Consider the following 19830-nt stretch of genomic DNA (forward strand, 5'->3'; position numbering starts at 1 on the left):
ATGCCAGTTGAATCCATACATCATACATACATACGTCACAGACAACTGGTGTCATAGACTGGTCACATTCAGGATTGCCAGATCTGCTTATTATATGTCCCCGCGATGCGACACGTTGTGAGCTTGTAGATCTGCTATTTTCAAATAGCTGATGTATATATTAAAGTGCTCATGTGGCCCATAGTCGCTTCCTTTGGGCTGGTTTTCCTAGACCTGGTTGCTTGTTTCTCTCACGGAATCTGGCAACACTGGTCACATTGTTTTATTTGATCTGTTTACAAAACATTCCATAATTTATGAAAGCAACATTTAATTTAACCCAACTTGGACCGGGATTTCTGTAGAGTGCACCCCCCAAAGTGCTTTCATGTTGTAAGTCGTAGAAACTTCATTTCCCCCGCACCTTCCTCGGGTCCTGCCAGCTGCAACCCATGACCTACACCGTATTGTCTAGGCCAGCTGGCCTGGCGAAGATGTGCGCTCCACTGAACAAACCTTTCTAGTTTCCTCTGCTTTCTCTTATCATATTGTTTTTTTTTAATTGTTTTTAAATGTTATCGTTTTAGAATACTATTTTTTTAAATGTTTTATTGTGTTTTAGCATACCCATTATCACCACAAAGGATGTCCTCAAAGATATTCTGGTTACTATATGCACGTGTATACCACACAAAGCTTCATTCAATAATGACACACAAAAAATAAAGAAAAATACAAATGAGAGAAGCATGAGAGGGAAAGCAGAAATGCAGGATGCACCATAGCTGACGATATTCAGGTTTTAAATTCAAGCCCCAACCTACGATTGAGTTTTGCAATCCAATTTCCCAGGACATTTTCGAGAACGAGTAGATAATTGTCTTGGTCTCAGTGTGTTCAGCACTCGGTTGAGACACTCAGTTGCGAGCCTGACTCTACCAAACATGATTTATTTTGGCGCCGAATGTACTTAGGAAGCCTTGCAAAACATTAGAGCAAGCAGAGATTTCTTTATTATATTATATTCATTATTATATGTATACTAGAGGTTCCGCTACACAAACCCTCACACCTACTACCTAACCCTGTGGCTCTGGACAACCGGATCTCCATATATGTCTATATATGGGTGTATCGGATTTGTTTATGGTCATGCCTAATCAGGTTTGTTTATGGCTATGTGGGAGTCATAGTGAGGTGGCCCGCCCTCCTTCTAGCTAATGTTAATACATAGGATGCAAGCAACTTGCGCTTGCAATCTGGACCCTAGACCTCAGAGTATGTGATCGGTGCACCAACCGGCCAAGCCACCCCAGGACCATCTAAATCTAAACTTTTTCTTTTACTAACAGGGAGGACAGGTTTAATTTAAGGCTCCAGGGGGGTCGTTTTGAAAGGCTTGAACAGGAAGTCGACATCTGGTCCACACATCACACCTCAACACACACACTTGTCCCTGGAGAGAAGCGTCATCTTCCCCCAGAGCTCCAACTGCAGCATGTTTCCCCTCCTGGGTTACCACAGACACTGATGAAATCATGACACTGCAGCAGCTTTCTGAGGGCTTCAAACTTGACCTTTCCATAACTTGCAGCTTGACACTTTGGATGTGACCTGAGACGTTGAGAACAGCATCCATTAGCTGGTCTCCAGTAGATGGTTGTATATTTCTCTATAGATTGTGAGTTGTGACATATCCACATGACATCAATGTGGGTAAGGTTCTACCGCTGTCACGTCTGCCATCTTGATTGGCTGACAAATCAACATCTTTTTCGTTTTACATATTTTGAGTGAAAAATTATAAAAAATAGATCATGTATATAGTTTAATATAATTATCATACAATATAGGCCTACATCTCTAAAAAGGGACTAAATCTCTAGAAGGAAAAGTACAAGTTTGGAAAATCAAATCTTTTTTGCAGGGCATAATAATAATTATTATACCAATTACCAAAAACAAAAGGGAAAAGGGGAAAAAAAGTCTATGATAATACAAGTTTCAGTGTGGGTAAAAAAAAGCGCCACTCATAAAAACGCTTAATCATTGCCATACTTTTGAGTCCATTCTCTGGCTAATGTATCGAACCTCTCTCTGTCAGTTCTATAGATGTGAGCGATGTCTGGGACAAGAGGGTCTTCTGGGTTTGGATCACATAGCAAAGAGCAAATGGATAATAACACTTTTGACACTGTAAGTGCAGGTGACCACTTTGATTGCAAGATGTCAAGGCAGATTCTGCCACTGCTGCTTATGTTTGGGTGATAGATTCTTGATTTGAATTCCACCTTTGGTGGTTTGAAGGGATAGTCAGCGGGGAAGTGGATTTCAAGGACGAACAGCCCTCCTTCATACGGGCTGTCATTCGGTCCCACGATGGTAGCCTGCCAGTGAAATAAGTCCTCGCCGACTGGACCAGTGGTACACTGAGCTGGTGGGTCCATTCCCAAGTCAAATAACTCCTTCTGTATTCTCTTTGAAGCCATGTCAAACCCTGTTGAATAGTATATTTATCTATAGTGAGAGGTTGGACAGCTGTCAGAGATGGCTGCACTTCACTTGTTTGATTCGGGTCAGTGTTGTTCTCAGTGAGTTCTCGTGAACTCTGTTGGCAGTCTGACAGCTGTACTGGCTGTGACCTATCTTATAAGGACCAAATTCATCAACAATCGAGACGTCACCTTGTGACGTCACAAAGGGCAAGTTGTGACACCTGCAAGGTGCAACCTAAATCTGCCTGTGTGTCTGTTCCTCGATGTGCCCAAATATGGAGATCACTGATGTCATAGTACTGACTGGCCTCCTGTGACACGGCTACTGATGTCACAGACATCACCAGGTACTTTGTGACTTCATAATTTCAGATTCACCATTCCGCCGTCCCTCCATATTTGGGCAAGACTGACGGTGACCGGTGTGGCCGGGATTGTCCCAGTTTCAAGCTGGGTGTCCCGACAAATATCTTTATATATTCAAATATATTATGTCCTGGTTTTCACCACAATCCTACTATAAACTGACCATGATACCGACCATGATACTGACATGATACCGACCATGATACTGACTATGATACTGACCATGATACTGACCATGATACTGACCATGATACTGACATGATACTGACCATGATACTGACCATGATACTGACATGATACCGACCATGATACTGACATGATACCGACCATGATACTGACCATGATACTGACCATGATACCAACCATGATACCGACATGATACTGACCATGATACCGACCATGATACTGACCATGATACCAACCATGATACTGACATGATACTGACCATGATACTGACCATGATACTGACATGATACCGACCATGATACTGACATGATACCGACCATGATACTGACATGATACTGACATGATACCGACCATGATACTGACATGATACCGACATGATACCGACCATGATACTGACCATGATACCGACCATGATACTGACCATGATACTGACATGATACCGACCATGATACTGACCATGATACTGACATGATACCGACCATGATACTGACCATGGGTCTGTAACTCTGAGAGTGTACAATTGAAACAATGTTTTTAATGTTTGGGACCTCAATCTATTCTAAACATTTTCAGTGTTAATTTAACGCTGAGAGTGTACAAAGGGAACTAAATGGACCCGTAACACTATAGGAACTCACCATGTTTGTCCATATGATGACAACATGTCACACTACTTTTCAATATGTTCACTGTCCAAAGACGTGTATGCTATAGCCTGGTCTACTCTGGTTGCACTGTAAGGATATAATGACAGTCCTTTATTATAACCCTTCCCCCATTGCCCCGTGCCTTTTCATACATGGGGACAATGTACGAGGAAAAGGCACGAGGTAGGGCATGTGTGCAGGCAGGCATTGTGCTCTACTGAGCGCACCTTTTTAGATGTCTGTTTCAAAACAACAAAAATTTTACCATGTGCTGAACATGGTAATGAACAAGGTAAATTAATAAAAACAAGAAGAATGTGCTCCAGCACAGGTCTCCGCCAGGCCAGGTAGCTTATTGTGGGACAGCAAAGTTGAAAAAGAAAAGAAACGCAACATGGTGGAAAACTTGTCAGGTGGAAATATGGCTTGGCTTATTTAGGGAGTTGCATAATAATCCAAGGAATCCAATGGAAAAAGATTTTTGATTGTATGACCTATGGCTCAAGAGCTAGGCTATTGGACAAAACGTGAATCTGCCGGTTATAGCGCCACTATGAGGCGGATTTGAAAAATATAGGGTGGCATTTCTTTTGTGGCCTAGTGGGAATGTGTGTGCAAAGTTTCACAGCAATCGAACGCTGTGTTCAGCCTACTCGGTAATGATGCAAGTGAAATGCATGCCCCACCCTGTTATGCAATACCCATTATACCCGTCAGAGTACCCGCTGTAACCCCCTGTCTGTCTGTGACCCTTTTATGCCCATATATGGAGATCTCTGTATCTGTCTGTCTGCCTGTGTCCTTTCATGCCCATATATGGAGATCTCTATACCTGTCTGTCCTTGTCCCTTTTGTGCGCATATATGGGGATCCCTGATGTTCTCAGTTATATGACCATATATGGGTATACCCATATATGGGCATATGGGGGGATCGGCGGTTCTGGAAAGTCCTTGTATAGTGGTAAACATCTGGAGAATGTGTGGAGAATGTCTGAAGAGTGCATACTGACTGTGGAAAGTGGACTGACTAAGTAATGAAATGGCAGGTATGGGGGATTTGCCAAATTAAGCTTGGGCTGCAGGGGTTGCCATGGCAATCAATTGGCTCATTTGGGCCACGGCCAGAGCCTTTTCTGGCGATTATGGACAACTGCCTATCCGGCAGACTCGACGCCAGGCACTGCACTCCCTCGGGTCGTCTGTGACGTGTGTGGCGAATTTGAAGTTGGGCGGTTGAACGGTTCTCGAGATACGTGGATTACGGAGATTCAGTGAATTTATAGTAAGATTGCAAACCGACCACTTGGAAGTAAGCCCAACTCGTTTGCAATGGTTTTTGAAAACCTTATGCCCATACCTAACACCATGCCAAAAATCTAAAACTAGTTACCAATACCAAGTGCACAATTTTTATGATTTTATACATATTCCCTCACAGTTTATAGCCATTTTAAGCTCCCGGCAGCCATCGCGGACGCCATTTTGAAAATGATGCCTTTCCACAAGTTTGATTGTAACGGAGGTCCTCTTAATCTCCGTTACGTTACAGGACTTTGGGATATGTTCATGTATATGTCAGGGGACACACAGTTATACATGGTATGATATTGCACATGATAAATAAGTAGGAGACAAGTAATGGATTACAATTATAATCTTTATTATCTGTTGGCATGTATGTGTGTTCCAGACATCGGGGGAGGGGTCACCTGTGAAAGACAAACAGCAGAGTTAGAATAGTTATGCTATGGGCTCTAAGAATATAAATGTTATTGCTATGTTTCTCAACTTACCTGTCCTTTCCTGTCTCCTACTCCCAGGGTGCAGGATTAAAAGAGTCCCTGGGGGAACAACAGCTGCTTTTATAGTTCCGGGAGGGTTCCATCAGATAGGATTGTGCCAGGGGTGGGGAAAATGTTATATAGTTATGTTTGTGGGTTATTGTGGGGTTTGGGGATGGTAGTTAATTTAGATCAGTTAAGTGATGTCATATTGTGGTTTTCATAGTAGGATATTGCTGGGTTTGGTATGCGGGGGGGTTTTATGGGAAATTATTATGATAGAGCAACCCTGTAGTTGGTAGCACCTGAGGGTGGGGAGTATAAAAGGCTGCTTTCTATGCCAGTCTGTAAGTAGGGCTGGTCAGAGTAACATGTGCCCAGAGGACATGATTTTATTGTTAGGATGTATATTATGGACACTGTAACTTTTTGGAATAAAGGCCCACCAAGTGGCATTTAATATATTTCCTGTCTCTGCCTCCTCACTTCTGGTCATGACCGCTCGGAACTAGAGGTTACGAATGTAACCCCGGTTTTAGTAGGTTCGGAGTTTACTACTCACTATGGGATATCAGCGCCCTCAGGCGATGAGACAGAGCAACACACACGCTCCCGGCGCCAATACTGATTGGCTAAGGGTATGTCACGAGTCCGGAAGGACCCGGGAGTATAAAGCTCCCCCGTGACGTAGGCTCTTCCTCTTAACATTCTCCTCTCTGCATGCCAAATGCGCACAGAAAGGGGTGTCTGGTGAGTAGTAAACTCCGAACCTACTAAAACCGGGGTTACATTCGTAACCTCTAGTTTTACCACGGTTCTCCGTTTACTACTCACTATGGGATTCATAAACCCCCCTTGAGGTAATGAGCCACACAACCCTGACAACCCCGCACGCCCCTCAGCCCCTAGGTCACGTCCCCCCGGACGTGACCTAAGAACCCCAGGCCATAGGTCCACGACCTCATGACCCCTGGGCGCCCCCCCAGCCCACCGGGCTGGGGTGCGGGATAGATAATAAGAGTAGGCCCTGACAGACTCTAGAGTCTGCCTTATTCTCTAACAGGCAGACACAGTCCGCCTCATAATAATGAGGAGCAGGGCCCTTATTCCCCAAGACACAGCCCTGCTGGTCCCAAGGAAACCCAAAGAGGAAGTTGAAGATAAGGAGAAAGCCCCAAGCCTACTCCCTATCCTCCACTGACCTGGAGGCAGCAGCCACACCCAGGACAGCGTGCGCCACTGATGACGCCGCCACGTCCAGACTGTAAAAGGCCGCAAAAGTCGATGGTGACGACCAATTTGCAGCCGCACAAATCTCCTGGATCGAAGCTCCCTTGTAGAGAGCCCAGGACGTAGCCATGCCTCTAGTAGAGTGGGCCCTCAGACCCCCCGGGACTGGGACACCACTGCTCACATAAGCCAGCTTAATGGCATCTCGGATCCATCTAGAAAGCGTCGCTTTGGTGACCGCCTTCCTCTGAACCCCCACGCCAAAAGAGACAAAGAGTTGTGTCGATGAGCGATTGGCCGCCGTCCTCTGGCAATAGAGCTTCAAGGCTCTCACCGGGCAGAGGCAATGTAACCGCCTGTCCTCCGCCGAAGCGAAGGGAGGTGGATGAAAAGCTACCAATTCAACCGGATCCGGGGCCACCACCCCGGTCTTTGTAACGAACGCCAGGTTTGGTTTAAGCAAAACCCTCCTGTCGTTGTTCAGAAAACTCATGCACTCCGGGCTCACCGAGAGCGCATGCAAGTCACTGACCCGTTTAGCCGTAGACAGGGCCACCAAAAGGACCGTTTTGAGACTAATGACCTTCAGATCCATAGACTCAAAAGGCTCAAACGGGTGACGGCACAGTGCATCCAGCACCACCGTCAAATCCCAGACTGGGAACAGTGGCCTGTTGACTGGTCCAGCTCTTCTGGCGCCGTTCATAAACCGACGCACGAAGTTATGCTGACCCACCGTCTTGCCATCGTCGAAACCTAGGTGGCAAGCCGAAATGGCAGCCAAATACACTTTCACTGTCGAGAAGGATAAACCTTGACTTAGCCTTCCCTGTAGAAAGGTAAGAATGCTGCCCACCGGGGCCTGGACAGCCACCACCACTGGTGACTGCTCCAGACACCAAGATGCGAACATATTCCATCTGACCTCATAAGCTTCCCTTGTGGACATGGCCCTCGCGCCCTGGATGGTAGCCACCACGTCAGGGGGGAGGCCACATGAAGTCAAATTCGCCCTCTCACGGGCCAAACCCAAAGGTCTAGGTCCTGAGGGCGCTTGTGGAACAGCTCGTTCCCTCCCTGCCTCACCAGGTCTGCTATGGGAGGGAGGGCCAGAGGCGCATCGTAAAGGAGCGGAGCTATCTCCGACCTCCACGTGCCCCACGCCGGAGCCACCAGCAACACCGACAACCCCTGGAGCCTGACCCTCTCCAAGGTGGGGAGGATCAACTCCATTGGCGGGAAGGCATAAAGCAGTTCGCTCGGCCAACTGTGTGCCAAGGCGTCCATGCCCATGGAATGGTCCCCCCTCTTCACTAAGAAGAACCGAGAACACTTCACGTTCTCTTCGGAGGCAAACAAATCGACCTGGGGGCGACCGAATCTGTGCCAGATATCCTTCGCCACCCTCGGGTGGAGTGACCATTCCCCGTACCGGAGACCGCCCCTGGACAGCAGGTCCGCTCCGTGGTTCAGGAGGCCCGGTACATGAGACGCCCGTATGGACGCGAGCCGTGACTCGCACCAAAGCGTCATCTCGCGTGCTAGACCATCCAACACCAGGGAGGTCAAGCCTCCCTGCTTGTTGATAAAACACATGGTTGTCGTATTGTCCGTTCTGACCGTGACATGACAACCCAAGATCCGTGCCTCGAAATGTTTCAGAGCGAGGAAAACCGCCAGCAGTTCCAGGTAGTTGATGTGAGCCGACCGTTGTATCGGATCCCACACTCCCCTGGTCCATCTGCCCTCGTGGACGGCTCCCCACCCGGTCAAACTGGCGTCCGTGGTGATGACCTTCCACGAAATCACAGCTCCTATACTGACCCCCTGGGACAGAAAGGCTGCTTGTGACCATGGTCTGAGTGCCTCCACACACCATGGAGACACCATCACAAGCCGACGGCCTGAGGTGGGTGGGATCCGAAGGGCCCTCAGCCACCTCTGAGCGGGTCTCATGTAGAGCCTGCCTAAGCGGATTAAGTGAATGGCTGAGGCCATGAGACCTACTGCTTGCATGCATTGTTTGTAAGTAACTTCCCGCCCCGGGCGGAAAGATCTCACACAAGCTAAAACGCTGTCTATCCTCTCCTTGGATAGACGTGCCCTGAGCGTGTTCGAGTCCAGCGAGATCCCCAAGAAGGTGGCCCGCTGGGACGGAACCAAAACGCTCTTCTTGACGTTGATTGTGAAACCCAGTGACGTCAGATGGGAGATGGCCATGGCCGTGTGCCGCGCCACCTCCTCCTCCGAGCCTGCGGCTATCAACCAGTCGTCGATGTAGGTCGACAGACGGATTCCCTGTCTCCGTAGTGGAGCAATGGCCGCGTTGGTACACTTCACAAACACCCGTGGGCTCAACGACATACCAAAAGGGAGAACCATGTACTCGTACACTTCCCCTTCGAAGCCGAAGCGCAGGAACTTTCTGTGCAGGGGGTAAATTGGAATGTGGAAGTAAGCATCTTTCAAATCGATGCTCGTCCACCAGTCGCCCTGACGCACCGTGCGTAATAACTTCACGGTCGTTAGCATTTGAAAATGAAAAACCCGCAGGAACCTGTTGAGTCCCTTCAGATTCAAAATGGGTCTTACGCCCCCCCCTTTCTTTTTCACCAGAAAATATTCCGAATAGAACCCCAGACGGTTCTGATCCGGAGATAATTTCGTTATCGCGCCCTTGTCCAGAAGGGAGGCTACTTCCTCTCTCAAGGTCTTGGCCGTTTGGCCCGACGCTCGGGTGTACAATACCTTGTCTGTCATGGGCGGCTTCCTGGCAAACTGCAGTCTGTAACCCTTGCGAACGGTGCGCAGCACCCAAGGGCACGGCTTGCAAAGTTTCCATTGATCCAAGCATTGAGCGAGAGGATTGTCGCTGGATGCTGCCGTCGCTAGTTTCACTGGTCGTGAAACCGTTACCATGGGAACCGGAGACGCTAAAATTCTGTTCAGCGGAGCTACAGCTGTGGAGCTCGCTAGAGACAAAGGAGGTCGCGTCGATCCTGACGTTCTGCGTGTAGAGATCACGTGACCTAGTGCGGAAGTGTTCCGCACTATTCTCTCGTTGTCTACAAGGTCCGCCGCCATCTTGTCTAGGGCCCTTGGCCTGACTAAAGGAAGCGACGGAGCCACCTCTACTGAAAGAGGCACTCTGTCGCCCTCCAGAGGTTGGCGTGACTCGGTGCACGGCAGACTGTAAATATTGGGGTGACCCTCGACCCGCGCCGCCATTTTGCAAACCTTCCTTCCCACAGTGGGCCTCTGGCGCCCTCTGCTGGATGAATGGTAGAAATGGAAATTTTGGCGTGACCCTTGTACATTGGCGTTTGGAATTAGCAATGGGTTTATTACCTTTGTCTTGTTCATAGCATGCACAATATTCATCCCAGCAGCGCTTGGACAGTCTCCAAAGGGACTGACCAAGCGCTGTGGGCTTATGGGTGGAGGGCATTGATATGGAGGGGCCCCCCCAAGGGGGGTCCCTCCGCATCGCCGCTCTGAGACGGGTGAAATGATGAGAGGTTTTGTAAATTTCAGAACATTTATTGGAACCACATTTTGCACACAAACACCCTGGCAAACAACATTCTGACAATACAATACGGCAGAGGCCTGGCTCTGTAACATTGTCACTTTTTGTCTTTTGTTTCTCAAGTCCGTCGGGGCCATGAAAAGGCAACGTCTCTTTCCCGAGGTGACCAGGGGGGCTAATCCCCCCCACTCCGTCCGTGTGGATGTGGGGGGGGCAGCCGAACAACCGGTAACACCGGGGGGCAAATGTCAAACATGCTGCCCGCGACCACGTCCTCTCCCGCCGCGTCGTGTGGGTCGGGGGGAAGAAGGAGGGGGGGAACGGGGGTCTTTGCGACGGACGTCGCCGGCTCCCAGCGACATGGGCCCTTCCACTCTGGATGGACGGGCCGAGGAGTTGCGGGAGCTGCCGCTGGCGCTGGGTTGGCGAGATGAGGAGAGTCTCCCTCTCCTGGCGGGGTCTGCCTGGGTGGGGAGGCTTCGGGGCCAAAAGACCCGCCGCTGCCTCTTTCCGGGCCCTCGCCGACTCCGTGGAGTCCTTTAGGTACTTCTCTGCTCCGCAGAAGAGATTACCTGCTTTGAGTGGAAGGGCCAGCAGCTTTTTCTTCGCGTCAATTTTCTGCGCGTCTCTTGTGAAGGTGGCGAGGTCGAGCCACCGCACCCTCTCTATGGTCGCGCAGTCGTCCAACACCCGGCCGGTCCAGTTGATGGCGTGCTGGGTGCAGGAAATGGTGAGCTGGTTAAGGCGATGCAGCTCCTTAGCGTCATCGCCCCATTTCGTCTTCAGCTCCGCTAGTCGCACGGCAGAGGAGCCCTGGAGGATGGTAACGGCGTTGAGGGTCTTTGCGACCTGTCCAGCCGCGGCGTAGGTCTTTTTCAACGCCGCGGAGGATTTTCTCATTTCCTCGTTATAAAAGGACGGTGTGGCGCCCCCAAGCACCACCGTACCTGGTTGCATGTCCTCCAGTCCTTCCGCCAACACAGGGTCCATCGGAGGGACTTCGATCAGCCCCAGTTCCCTGGCGGAGATCAGGTCGATGGGGAAAACTAGCTTTTGTGGGTCTTGGTGATCCCCCCAGGAGCTCACCAAGGCCGTCTGGAACCCCATCGCTTCAGGGAGCTTCTTGGACTCCACCACCCGTGTTGGTGGAGCCTCCAAGCCCTGGAAGCCTGCTGCGAGAGCGGTGGCGTTGCGGCTCTCTACGGGCTGCACCAACCCGCACCTGGCGATAGCCCGTTTGAATACCGCCGTTACTGGTTCGGTGACCTCTTCGACGACCACTTCGATGGTTTCGGGGTTTCCGCCATCCCCCTCGGCGCTCGCCATGGACACCTCCTGGACCTCCTGGTATGACGCGAGGTCCAACTCGTCCTCCAGCTCCTCGAAGGCCAGCTCCTCCTCGCTATCGGCCAACGAGGCAGCCCAGTCGTAGCGTCGGTGGGGGGAGGTGGAGGCGCTGCTGGTTAGCTGCGGCGGCGACATGTGTACAGCGGCAGCGACGGAAGGCGGCGTCTCCGCCGCTGGCCGCTTTACCTTCGGCGTCGGCACCGGTGGGGGTCCCATGAGTGTCTTCTCGGGCGGCACTCCTGGGGTCCCTGTGCTGGTGGTGACGGACGCCATGCCTGGATCGCTCCTGACCCAGCCGACCAGGGTCTCTACCCTGGCAAGCCGGGCGTCGAGCTGCTGGCTGGTGAAGGACGCGCACGCTGGGCACTCGTCCCTCTCGCCCTGGCGTTCCTTGGCGGTGAGGGCATGGTCGACCCCACAGCAGTAAATGCAGACACGGTGGGGGTCGTCTGCGGCGACGAGGAGGTCGCAGCTCGGTCGTCCGCAGGTCCTCGGTGGTTCCATCCTGGTCTGGAACACAGCGGTCTAAACTTTGGCTAGTAGCACCTTAGCCTAGCTGCTACTAGTAGCCTAGTCGCTGAATGAATGAAACACGCTAACCGGCGTTTTCAAATGCCAGACAAAGGAAGAAACTGAGAGGATAAATAAATAAATAATAAAATAAGTTCCGGGAGAGAACTTTTAGCAAGGTTTTCCCGTGGGGAAATACTCCGTATTCCCGCGTTGGGTTAGGTTGAAATTTTCTTGCTTCCTTGTGTGTGAATTTCTGCGCATTCGCTTGCAGAGTGGAGAAAAGAGGAAGAGCCTACGTCACGGGGGAGCTTTATACTCCCGGGTCCTTCCGGACTCGTGACATACCCTTAGCCAATCAGTATTGGCGCCGGGAGCGTGTGTGTTGCTCTGTCTCATCGCCTGAGGGCGCTGATATCCCATAGTGAGTAGTAAACGGAGAACCGTGGTAAAACTGGTGTCGGAAGTGGGATTTTTTTTCTTTTTCTTTTACCTTGGTGAGGAGGTGAAGATGAGGAGAGGAGGAAAAAAAAAAAGAAGAGGAACAGGAGGAGCCTGATAACGTAGAAGTGATGTCGGGAACTGACCAGGGGGCCACGGCAGTCCCCACCGGGGACACGCTGGAGGAGCTGTCTGGCATGATGAAAACGTTCATGAAAACTCAAGCAGCCAGAGAACAGAAGCATGACAAAGAACTGTCTCGCCAGGAGTTGAGATGGAAAAATGTGGAGCTCCAGTTTCGGCAGATTGAGGGCCGAGTACAGGAGATGAGAGGAGAGGACGACGAGGAGCTAGAAGGAACGATGGACGATGATGACGGTGGGGGTGATGATGATCTGGAGGTGAGGCCCAGGCGCAGGTCACCTGTCCATCGAGACCCAAAACTGTTGCCACTGTCTCCCGGAGATGACATAGAACAGTTTTTAACCACATTTGAAAGAATGGCGCGCGTATGCCGTTGGCCTCCAGATGAGTGGGCTGTCCGTCTGGTTCCCCTCTTGACGGGGAAGGCCCGTAGTGCATATGTGCTCATGGACATGGCGGACTCAGAAAACTACAAGAAGGTGAGAAAGGCGATTCTTGTCAAATATGAAATCACCCCTGAAACTTACCGACAGAGATTTCGTGCCTTGAACATCCAGTCGGGTGAGACACACTGTGAGCTGTACGCCCGCCTGAAGGACATGTTTAACAAGTGGGTCCGAATAGAAACCACCACCATTAAAGACATGGCTGAACTTTTGATCCTTGAGCAGTTCCTGAGAATGGTGCAGCCAGAAATGGAAGTGTGGATTCGGGAGCATGATCCAAAGACTGCTGATGAGGCTGCCCGCCTTGCGGAAGTGTTCCTCTCTGCCAGGAGGGGCCGCCAAAGCTTTGCCGCCAACCAGAGTGGTCCCCCCGGTTGGAAAAGTAAGTCCTATGGGGATGAGAGGGGTGGTCATGGTCAGGCCCAGAGTAGAAACTCCAACAATAGGCAGGACCCCCCATTTAGACCCACCTATACCAAAAAGCCAGATAGGCCAGAGCTGAGGTGCTATCAATGTGATGAGTTAGGCCACACCCAGTACTCATGTCCTGTTGCTAGACAGAATAAAACATATCTTCTCTGCTCTGTTCCTAGACCTACTGGGCTAACTGCTGTCAGTCAGGAAAGAGGTCGTATGGTGTCAGTGCTTATAAATGGTCAGCGGGAGGACGCACTTGTAGATTCAGGCAGTTTTCAGACTGTAGCGCGATCCAATTTCCTAGATTTTTGTATGTTTTTTAGCATGCCCAATAGTAACAGAATCCATTGAAAAACATTTTCTATCAATTATTTGGGCTTTCGATCACCTAAACCTAATATTGGAGTTATTGCAAACAGACCACTAGGAGGTGAACCCAACTAGTTTGCGATGGTTTTTGAAAACCTTAATATGCCCATACCTAACACCATGGCAAAAATCTAAAACTTGTCACAATCTTGATGATTTTTGACGAATTCCCTCCCAGCTACTGCCTTTTCTCCCCCATAGATGATTCTAATTACTTACTAATAGTATTTAGATGCAACATAAAGATGATCCAAAAGGTAGACTTGAATCAGGGACCTTTTGTTTCTAGGACACTGCCTTATTTCCAGCACCACAGAGACTTAACTTAGAAATAGTTTGTGACAATTACTTACTTACTCACTAGGATTTAGATGTGAAAATGATCAAACTAGTAGATTAAAACCAGCATGCGAGATGTTAAGAATATTTGAAGACTGATTTAGATGTAGAGTGAAAAAGTTCCAAAAGCCAAATTTGAACCAACAACCTTGTGTTTATGAAACAGCAATGAATCTACAGAGGCATGGAAACTGTTGTGACAATTAAACACTTAGCTCCATAGGATTTAGATATATAGATATACATTATGTATGCATTTATATACATTCGGCCGTCCGGCCTGGCAGAGACAATAAATAAATAAAATGCTTATCTTGCTACAAGTCACTATAGCATCTGTAGCTCAAGCGTAGCCTCCACTACAGGACAGTCAAGTCACAAGCGGCACCGGCACAAGCTAGCAGCAGGACACAGTCAGTGGGCATTGCGAGACTTTTAGGCTTTCCTCCAACAAGGTAGGAAATTAATCTCATTCCTGAGTGCTCGGATTCCTTCGGTATTTGCACTAGACGTGTGAAAATTGGATGCGCAGCTATATTGGGGATAAATCAGGTGTGCGCACAATTTGAAAAATGACCCTAAGATCGAGGTAAAGATGGAATCCAAGTACATTTCTGTAATTGAGGCTCCAGGGCTCGGCAGGGATATGGGGATCTGAGCAACCGGCAGACCTGCACACCACACACTCACTCAACTTTCTGCCCAGAGGCATGCTGGGAATTGTGAAGTGAGTGATTCAGCGGGAAAAGTGGTGGAGGACCAAGCACTTTATCCCTCTGATTATTCTTTCTCCCCTATGTGTCTTTCTCTCTCTGTCTCTGTGCCCACACTGGTCTGTGCCCACGCTGTGGAACATACAGCAGCACTGCTGTTGGCTATACTTCTACCCAGGTTGTCACGTTTATCATCATGAAGTAAAAAGCTTACGCCTGTGGCACGGAGTGATTTCAGCTTCCAAAATGCTCGAGAAAGGCTTCTCTCTCACAGTCTGGCCTTCCTGCCATATAATAATAATAAGTACCAAGTACTCAAAGCCACTTAACCCATTAAATGTTCGCTTAAAGTAAGTACTAGGTAACTTTTTCAACAAAACTAAAGTTAAATTGTATATATTTTGTGAGTGGCAAATGTTTCACAACATTCACTCCATGAAGTTCACCCCCGAAAGCCTTTTCTATTATAATTTCTATTGAATAGGTGGCTCGGTGAGCCTTTCCCGCGAAAATGACGTCATCCGGCCGGAAAACGGAAAAGGAAATGCACCGGTTTCCTGTTTGGCCAGGAACTACCGCACCGGTTTCCTGTTTGGCCAGGAACTACCGCACCGGTTTCCTGTTTGGCCAGGAACTACCGCGCAAAAAAGGAATCCCAAAAAGAATCCCAAAAAAGAATCTCACGCTGTTTTTAAGAGATTGTAGGATTTGAAGATGGAAAAACAACAGAAAAAGAAAACACAGCTCACGGTAACTAAAGCTCCACTGGCTAAGAGAAACGATCCACAGATAGTATAAAACAATTAAAAGAACGCTTTTTGAAACGCTTCCGTCTTCCGGTGAAAACAAATGGAATTCTGGGTAACGCAGGAATAAACGAACGGCCTGCAGTGACGGTAATGACCAGCAGAGGCTGCTAAAAATCGTTATTTGTGGACCTCCATTGTACTACTTTAAAAAATATATATTACATTTTTTGCACACATTTCACGAATTTTCAAAAATAGCCAAAGAAATCTAAAATGACAGAGATGCGTTCCCGGATTGAATGGGTTAAAGGGGATTTTCCCCCCACAATTTTCTTACCTTTTCTATGATGCTATGATATCCTAGGATGAATGGTACAGTAGAAAAAATGTCATAACTCCATCCCGGGTCCGCCACAGCTTTTTTTTTTGGTGAGATCTGACGTTCAAAGTGACAGAACACTATGCAACGTGATTGTCTTGAATGCGCCCCACCGGAAGTCTCGCTAGACGAGATTGAAATCTCGCAAAATTCTCCTTTAACATAAGAAATCGAAATAAACTTTATTAGGTAAAACATTTTTGATTGTGTCTAAACATAATTTTTTTAAATCCTTTGTGGCAGGGACGCAGAGAGCGTTTTACAACCGAAGGGAACGCATTCATGCTTTTTTTGTTTACCGGGTTTATCACTTTTTTGGGTGATAAACCCCCCCCCCCTTCTCTGTGTCCCTGCTTTGTGGAGATTTCCAGGAGGTTGGCCTCATCAGACCTGAGGGAGAGGGAGGGGGAGGGTGGTACATGGTAGGTTGTTGAGGGCCTTGTAGATGGTGAGGAGTCTTTAATGTTGATTGTTTGTTTGACCCAGAGCCAGTGAAGGTCTTGGAGGACTGGTGTGATGTGGCATACAAGGCGTATAGGGTGCTGGGCCACGCAAAAGTGGTACTTGATTCTGGTGATCCACTCAGCGCTGTTGGTAAATATTGAGAGCACGAGTTTCCCATGAGATGGAAGAATACTGATTTCCCTTTATGTCAGCGGAAAACCGGTTATATATACCGCTCAATAAATGCTTTCAAGAAATCCTGCTACAGGCTTTTTTTTAATTCAACTTAACACTCACTCGAGAGCTCAAACCCCCCCCACTTGGCTGTTCTCCCTCTGTGCCAGCAATGCAAGGACGGTCCCTAATGAAATCACACTGTAGTGTTTGACCTGTGGAGGTCAATAGTTTGAAACTGAAGTGTGTATAAGTGCAGCTCACTTCATGTCCCAAGCAAGCACAACATGCAATGCAAGGAGCAGTTACTGCTATAAATAGCGCAGAGTGCATGAAAGACACCTTGGCCACTATTAGACGTTGCAGCAAACATAGCCCTCACTCACAGGCTCTGGCCTTGTCATACATTATGTGCTTGAGCAGGTTGTAAACACACTTTGGCCAAATTGGATGTGTGTGTTGGCAAGTGCACACACGTGCGTGTGCGCGCACACACACACACACACATACATGCACGCACGCACGCACGCACACACACACACACACACACACACACACACACACACACACACGCAGAGAGAGAGAGAGAGCACAACACCTCTATTATAAACTCCTCTTCACCTACAAATCCATCCATAACGGGCCCCTTCAGTGGCATTTCGGACCATCCTGGCACCCTAGGCGAGATCACCAACCGGCATGTCATGTCAGTATCATGTCAGTATCATGGTCAGTATCATATTAGTATCATATCAGTATCATGTCAGTATCATGGTCAGTATCATGGTCAGTATCATATCAGTATTATGTCAGTATCATGGTCAGTATCATATTAGTATCAGTATCATGTCAGTATCATGGTCAGTATCATATTAGTATCATGTCAGTATCATGGTCAGTATCATGGCCAGTATCATATCAGTATCATCATGCTTTTATCATGTCAGTTTCATGGTCAGTATCATGCCATTATCATGTCAGTATCATGGTCAGTATCATATCATTATCATGTCAGTATCATGCCATTATCATGTCAGTATCATATCATTATCATGTCAGTATCATGCCATTATCATGTCAGTATCATGGTCAGTATCATATCAGTATCATGTCAGTATCATGCCATTATCATGTCAGTATCATGGTCAGTATCATATCATTATCATGTCAGTATCATATCAGTATCATGTCAGTATCATGCCATTATCATGTCAGTATCATGGTCAGTGTCATATCAGTATCATGTCAGTATCATATCATTATCATGTCAGTATCATGCCATTATCATGTCAGTATCATGGTCAGTATCATATCAGTATCATGTCAGTATCATGCCATTATCATGTCAGTATCATGGTCAGTGTCATATCAGTATCATGGTCAGTATCATATCAGTATCATGTCAGTATCATGGTCAGTATCATGATTCAGTATCATGTCATTATCACCCCACACACACACACACAAATATACACACACTCTGAGAGTGTAAAAAATGTACTTGTCTCTCATAATGTGTTCAATTATAATTTGCTAGTGCTTATATTATTCTTTATTATATTGTTATATTTTGTATGATGATGATATAAAAACAAAATCTGATTTGAATGTGATCATTTATAAACTTTGAATACACAAACATGTATGAAGAGAAACATTTTACAACAGTGTTTCTCAATAGTTCCATTAGGTTCCATATTCTATTATATCCCATCCATTTTTGGGAGTCAAGGACTTGATCATTGTTTAAAGCAATATATCAAATAACACTCAACAAATGACACTCAATTAGTATCTAATAAATCATACACAGTTTCATGAAGTCCTTATCCATTGGTTTAAACACAGTGGTAATCTATGAAAGTAAAGTGGGTTAAATTATGAAATGACCTTCAGAATAATCTTAAAATATGTCACATGCATAAATTGCCACATGGTTTTCAAGTTTAAATTGCGACACCCCTTGTCTGTACTTGTTCTTGTGAACTTGTGAAACGTCACCAGTCGCAGCCCAAGTATTATTCAAATTGAAATGTCTGCATCTAGCCAAGTACAGTCCAAATGCCTCGGATGTGAACTTGATCCACTCACTTTATCGAGGATGCACTGGGATGTGACATTGTGTGATCGTGGGACAGCCAAATCCTAGAATTCGTTTTGCACCAACCAGCAGCAATCGCAAGCGAAAACCCATAATACATTTTCGAAATACTATTTGTTTCATGAAATGTAGTTTTAAGATTTATTTTCCACTGTTTTCACTGAAACACTCATGTGACCTCAAGTACAATTCCACCTCAAATGAGAAAGATGTGTTCTCTGCTCTCATGAACATAAGAGAACATTCTTCCAAAGTTAACTTGAGGAGAACATTCTTCCCATGGACCCAAGTCTGTGCGTATACTGGTATTGAGAAATGACCATGATTTTCCACACACCTTACAAAATGAGGCAATGACATCACGTGCCAGACTGAGACAGTCAAAATGTTGTAAGCGAGGCAAATGAGGCAGCAATATTGACTTTATACAATGAACTGAACCGAACCATAGAATGTGGAAACATCTTCACAATTTAAAAACCATTGAATGTCAAAAATCTGAAAGACAAGCTTGGTCCAGATATGTGCCCAATTTGGTGCAGATTTCTCAATATTTGTAGGAGCAGTGAAAAAACGGATTTTAACACAATTAAAAATGGCGGAGATGCTATCCAGGCACTGTGGGTGTGGCTTATCCAAGAGAATGTGACGTCACACCGCTGAAAGTGAGGCAACCTCACAAGATGGCACCACCTGTCCATTGAACTCAATGGATGGGGGCCGCCATGTTGTGTTCTGCTGCACTATCTTGTATTAGGACAGATTTGTCTTGACCATAGATCGTAGATACTGCACTGGCTGCTGCTGTTTATTGGAGTGATGCGTCATCCGTCATATGTCACACGAAATGTGTGTATGTATATTGAGGCAGGAGGTATATATATCCACTGTTAAAATAATCATTAGTCGCTGAATTTTAACCGATTTCCAAGCAGTTTTGGTTCCCCAACACGGCCAAAATGTAAATTTGCTCGTTATAGTGCCACTATGAGGCCAATTGAGGTGAATTTCGTAACCTTATTAGCGGCTGAGACTTACAATG

General features: G+C 47.4%; 1 protein-coding gene across 1 annotated transcript; it reads right to left on the minus strand.

Annotated features, from left to right (window-relative positions):
- Positions 1-2021: 2021 nt before the first annotated feature.
- LOC308083528 (ubiquitin-conjugating enzyme E2 2-like) lies at positions 2022-2468 on the minus strand (the record flags this gene model as incomplete). Its single annotated transcript, XM_080425843.1, has 1 exon — positions 2022-2468. The coding sequence occupies one exon, from the start codon at positions 2466-2468 to the stop codon at positions 2022-2024; it is 447 nt and encodes a 148-aa protein (XP_080281969.1).
- Positions 2469-19830: the final 17362 nt, after the last annotated feature.

This window comes from Gymnoscopelus braueri, assembly GCF_963280865.1.
Source record: "Gymnoscopelus braueri genome assembly, chromosome: 4".
NCBI lineage: Eukaryota > Metazoa > Chordata > Actinopteri > Myctophiformes > Myctophidae > Gymnoscopelus > Gymnoscopelus braueri.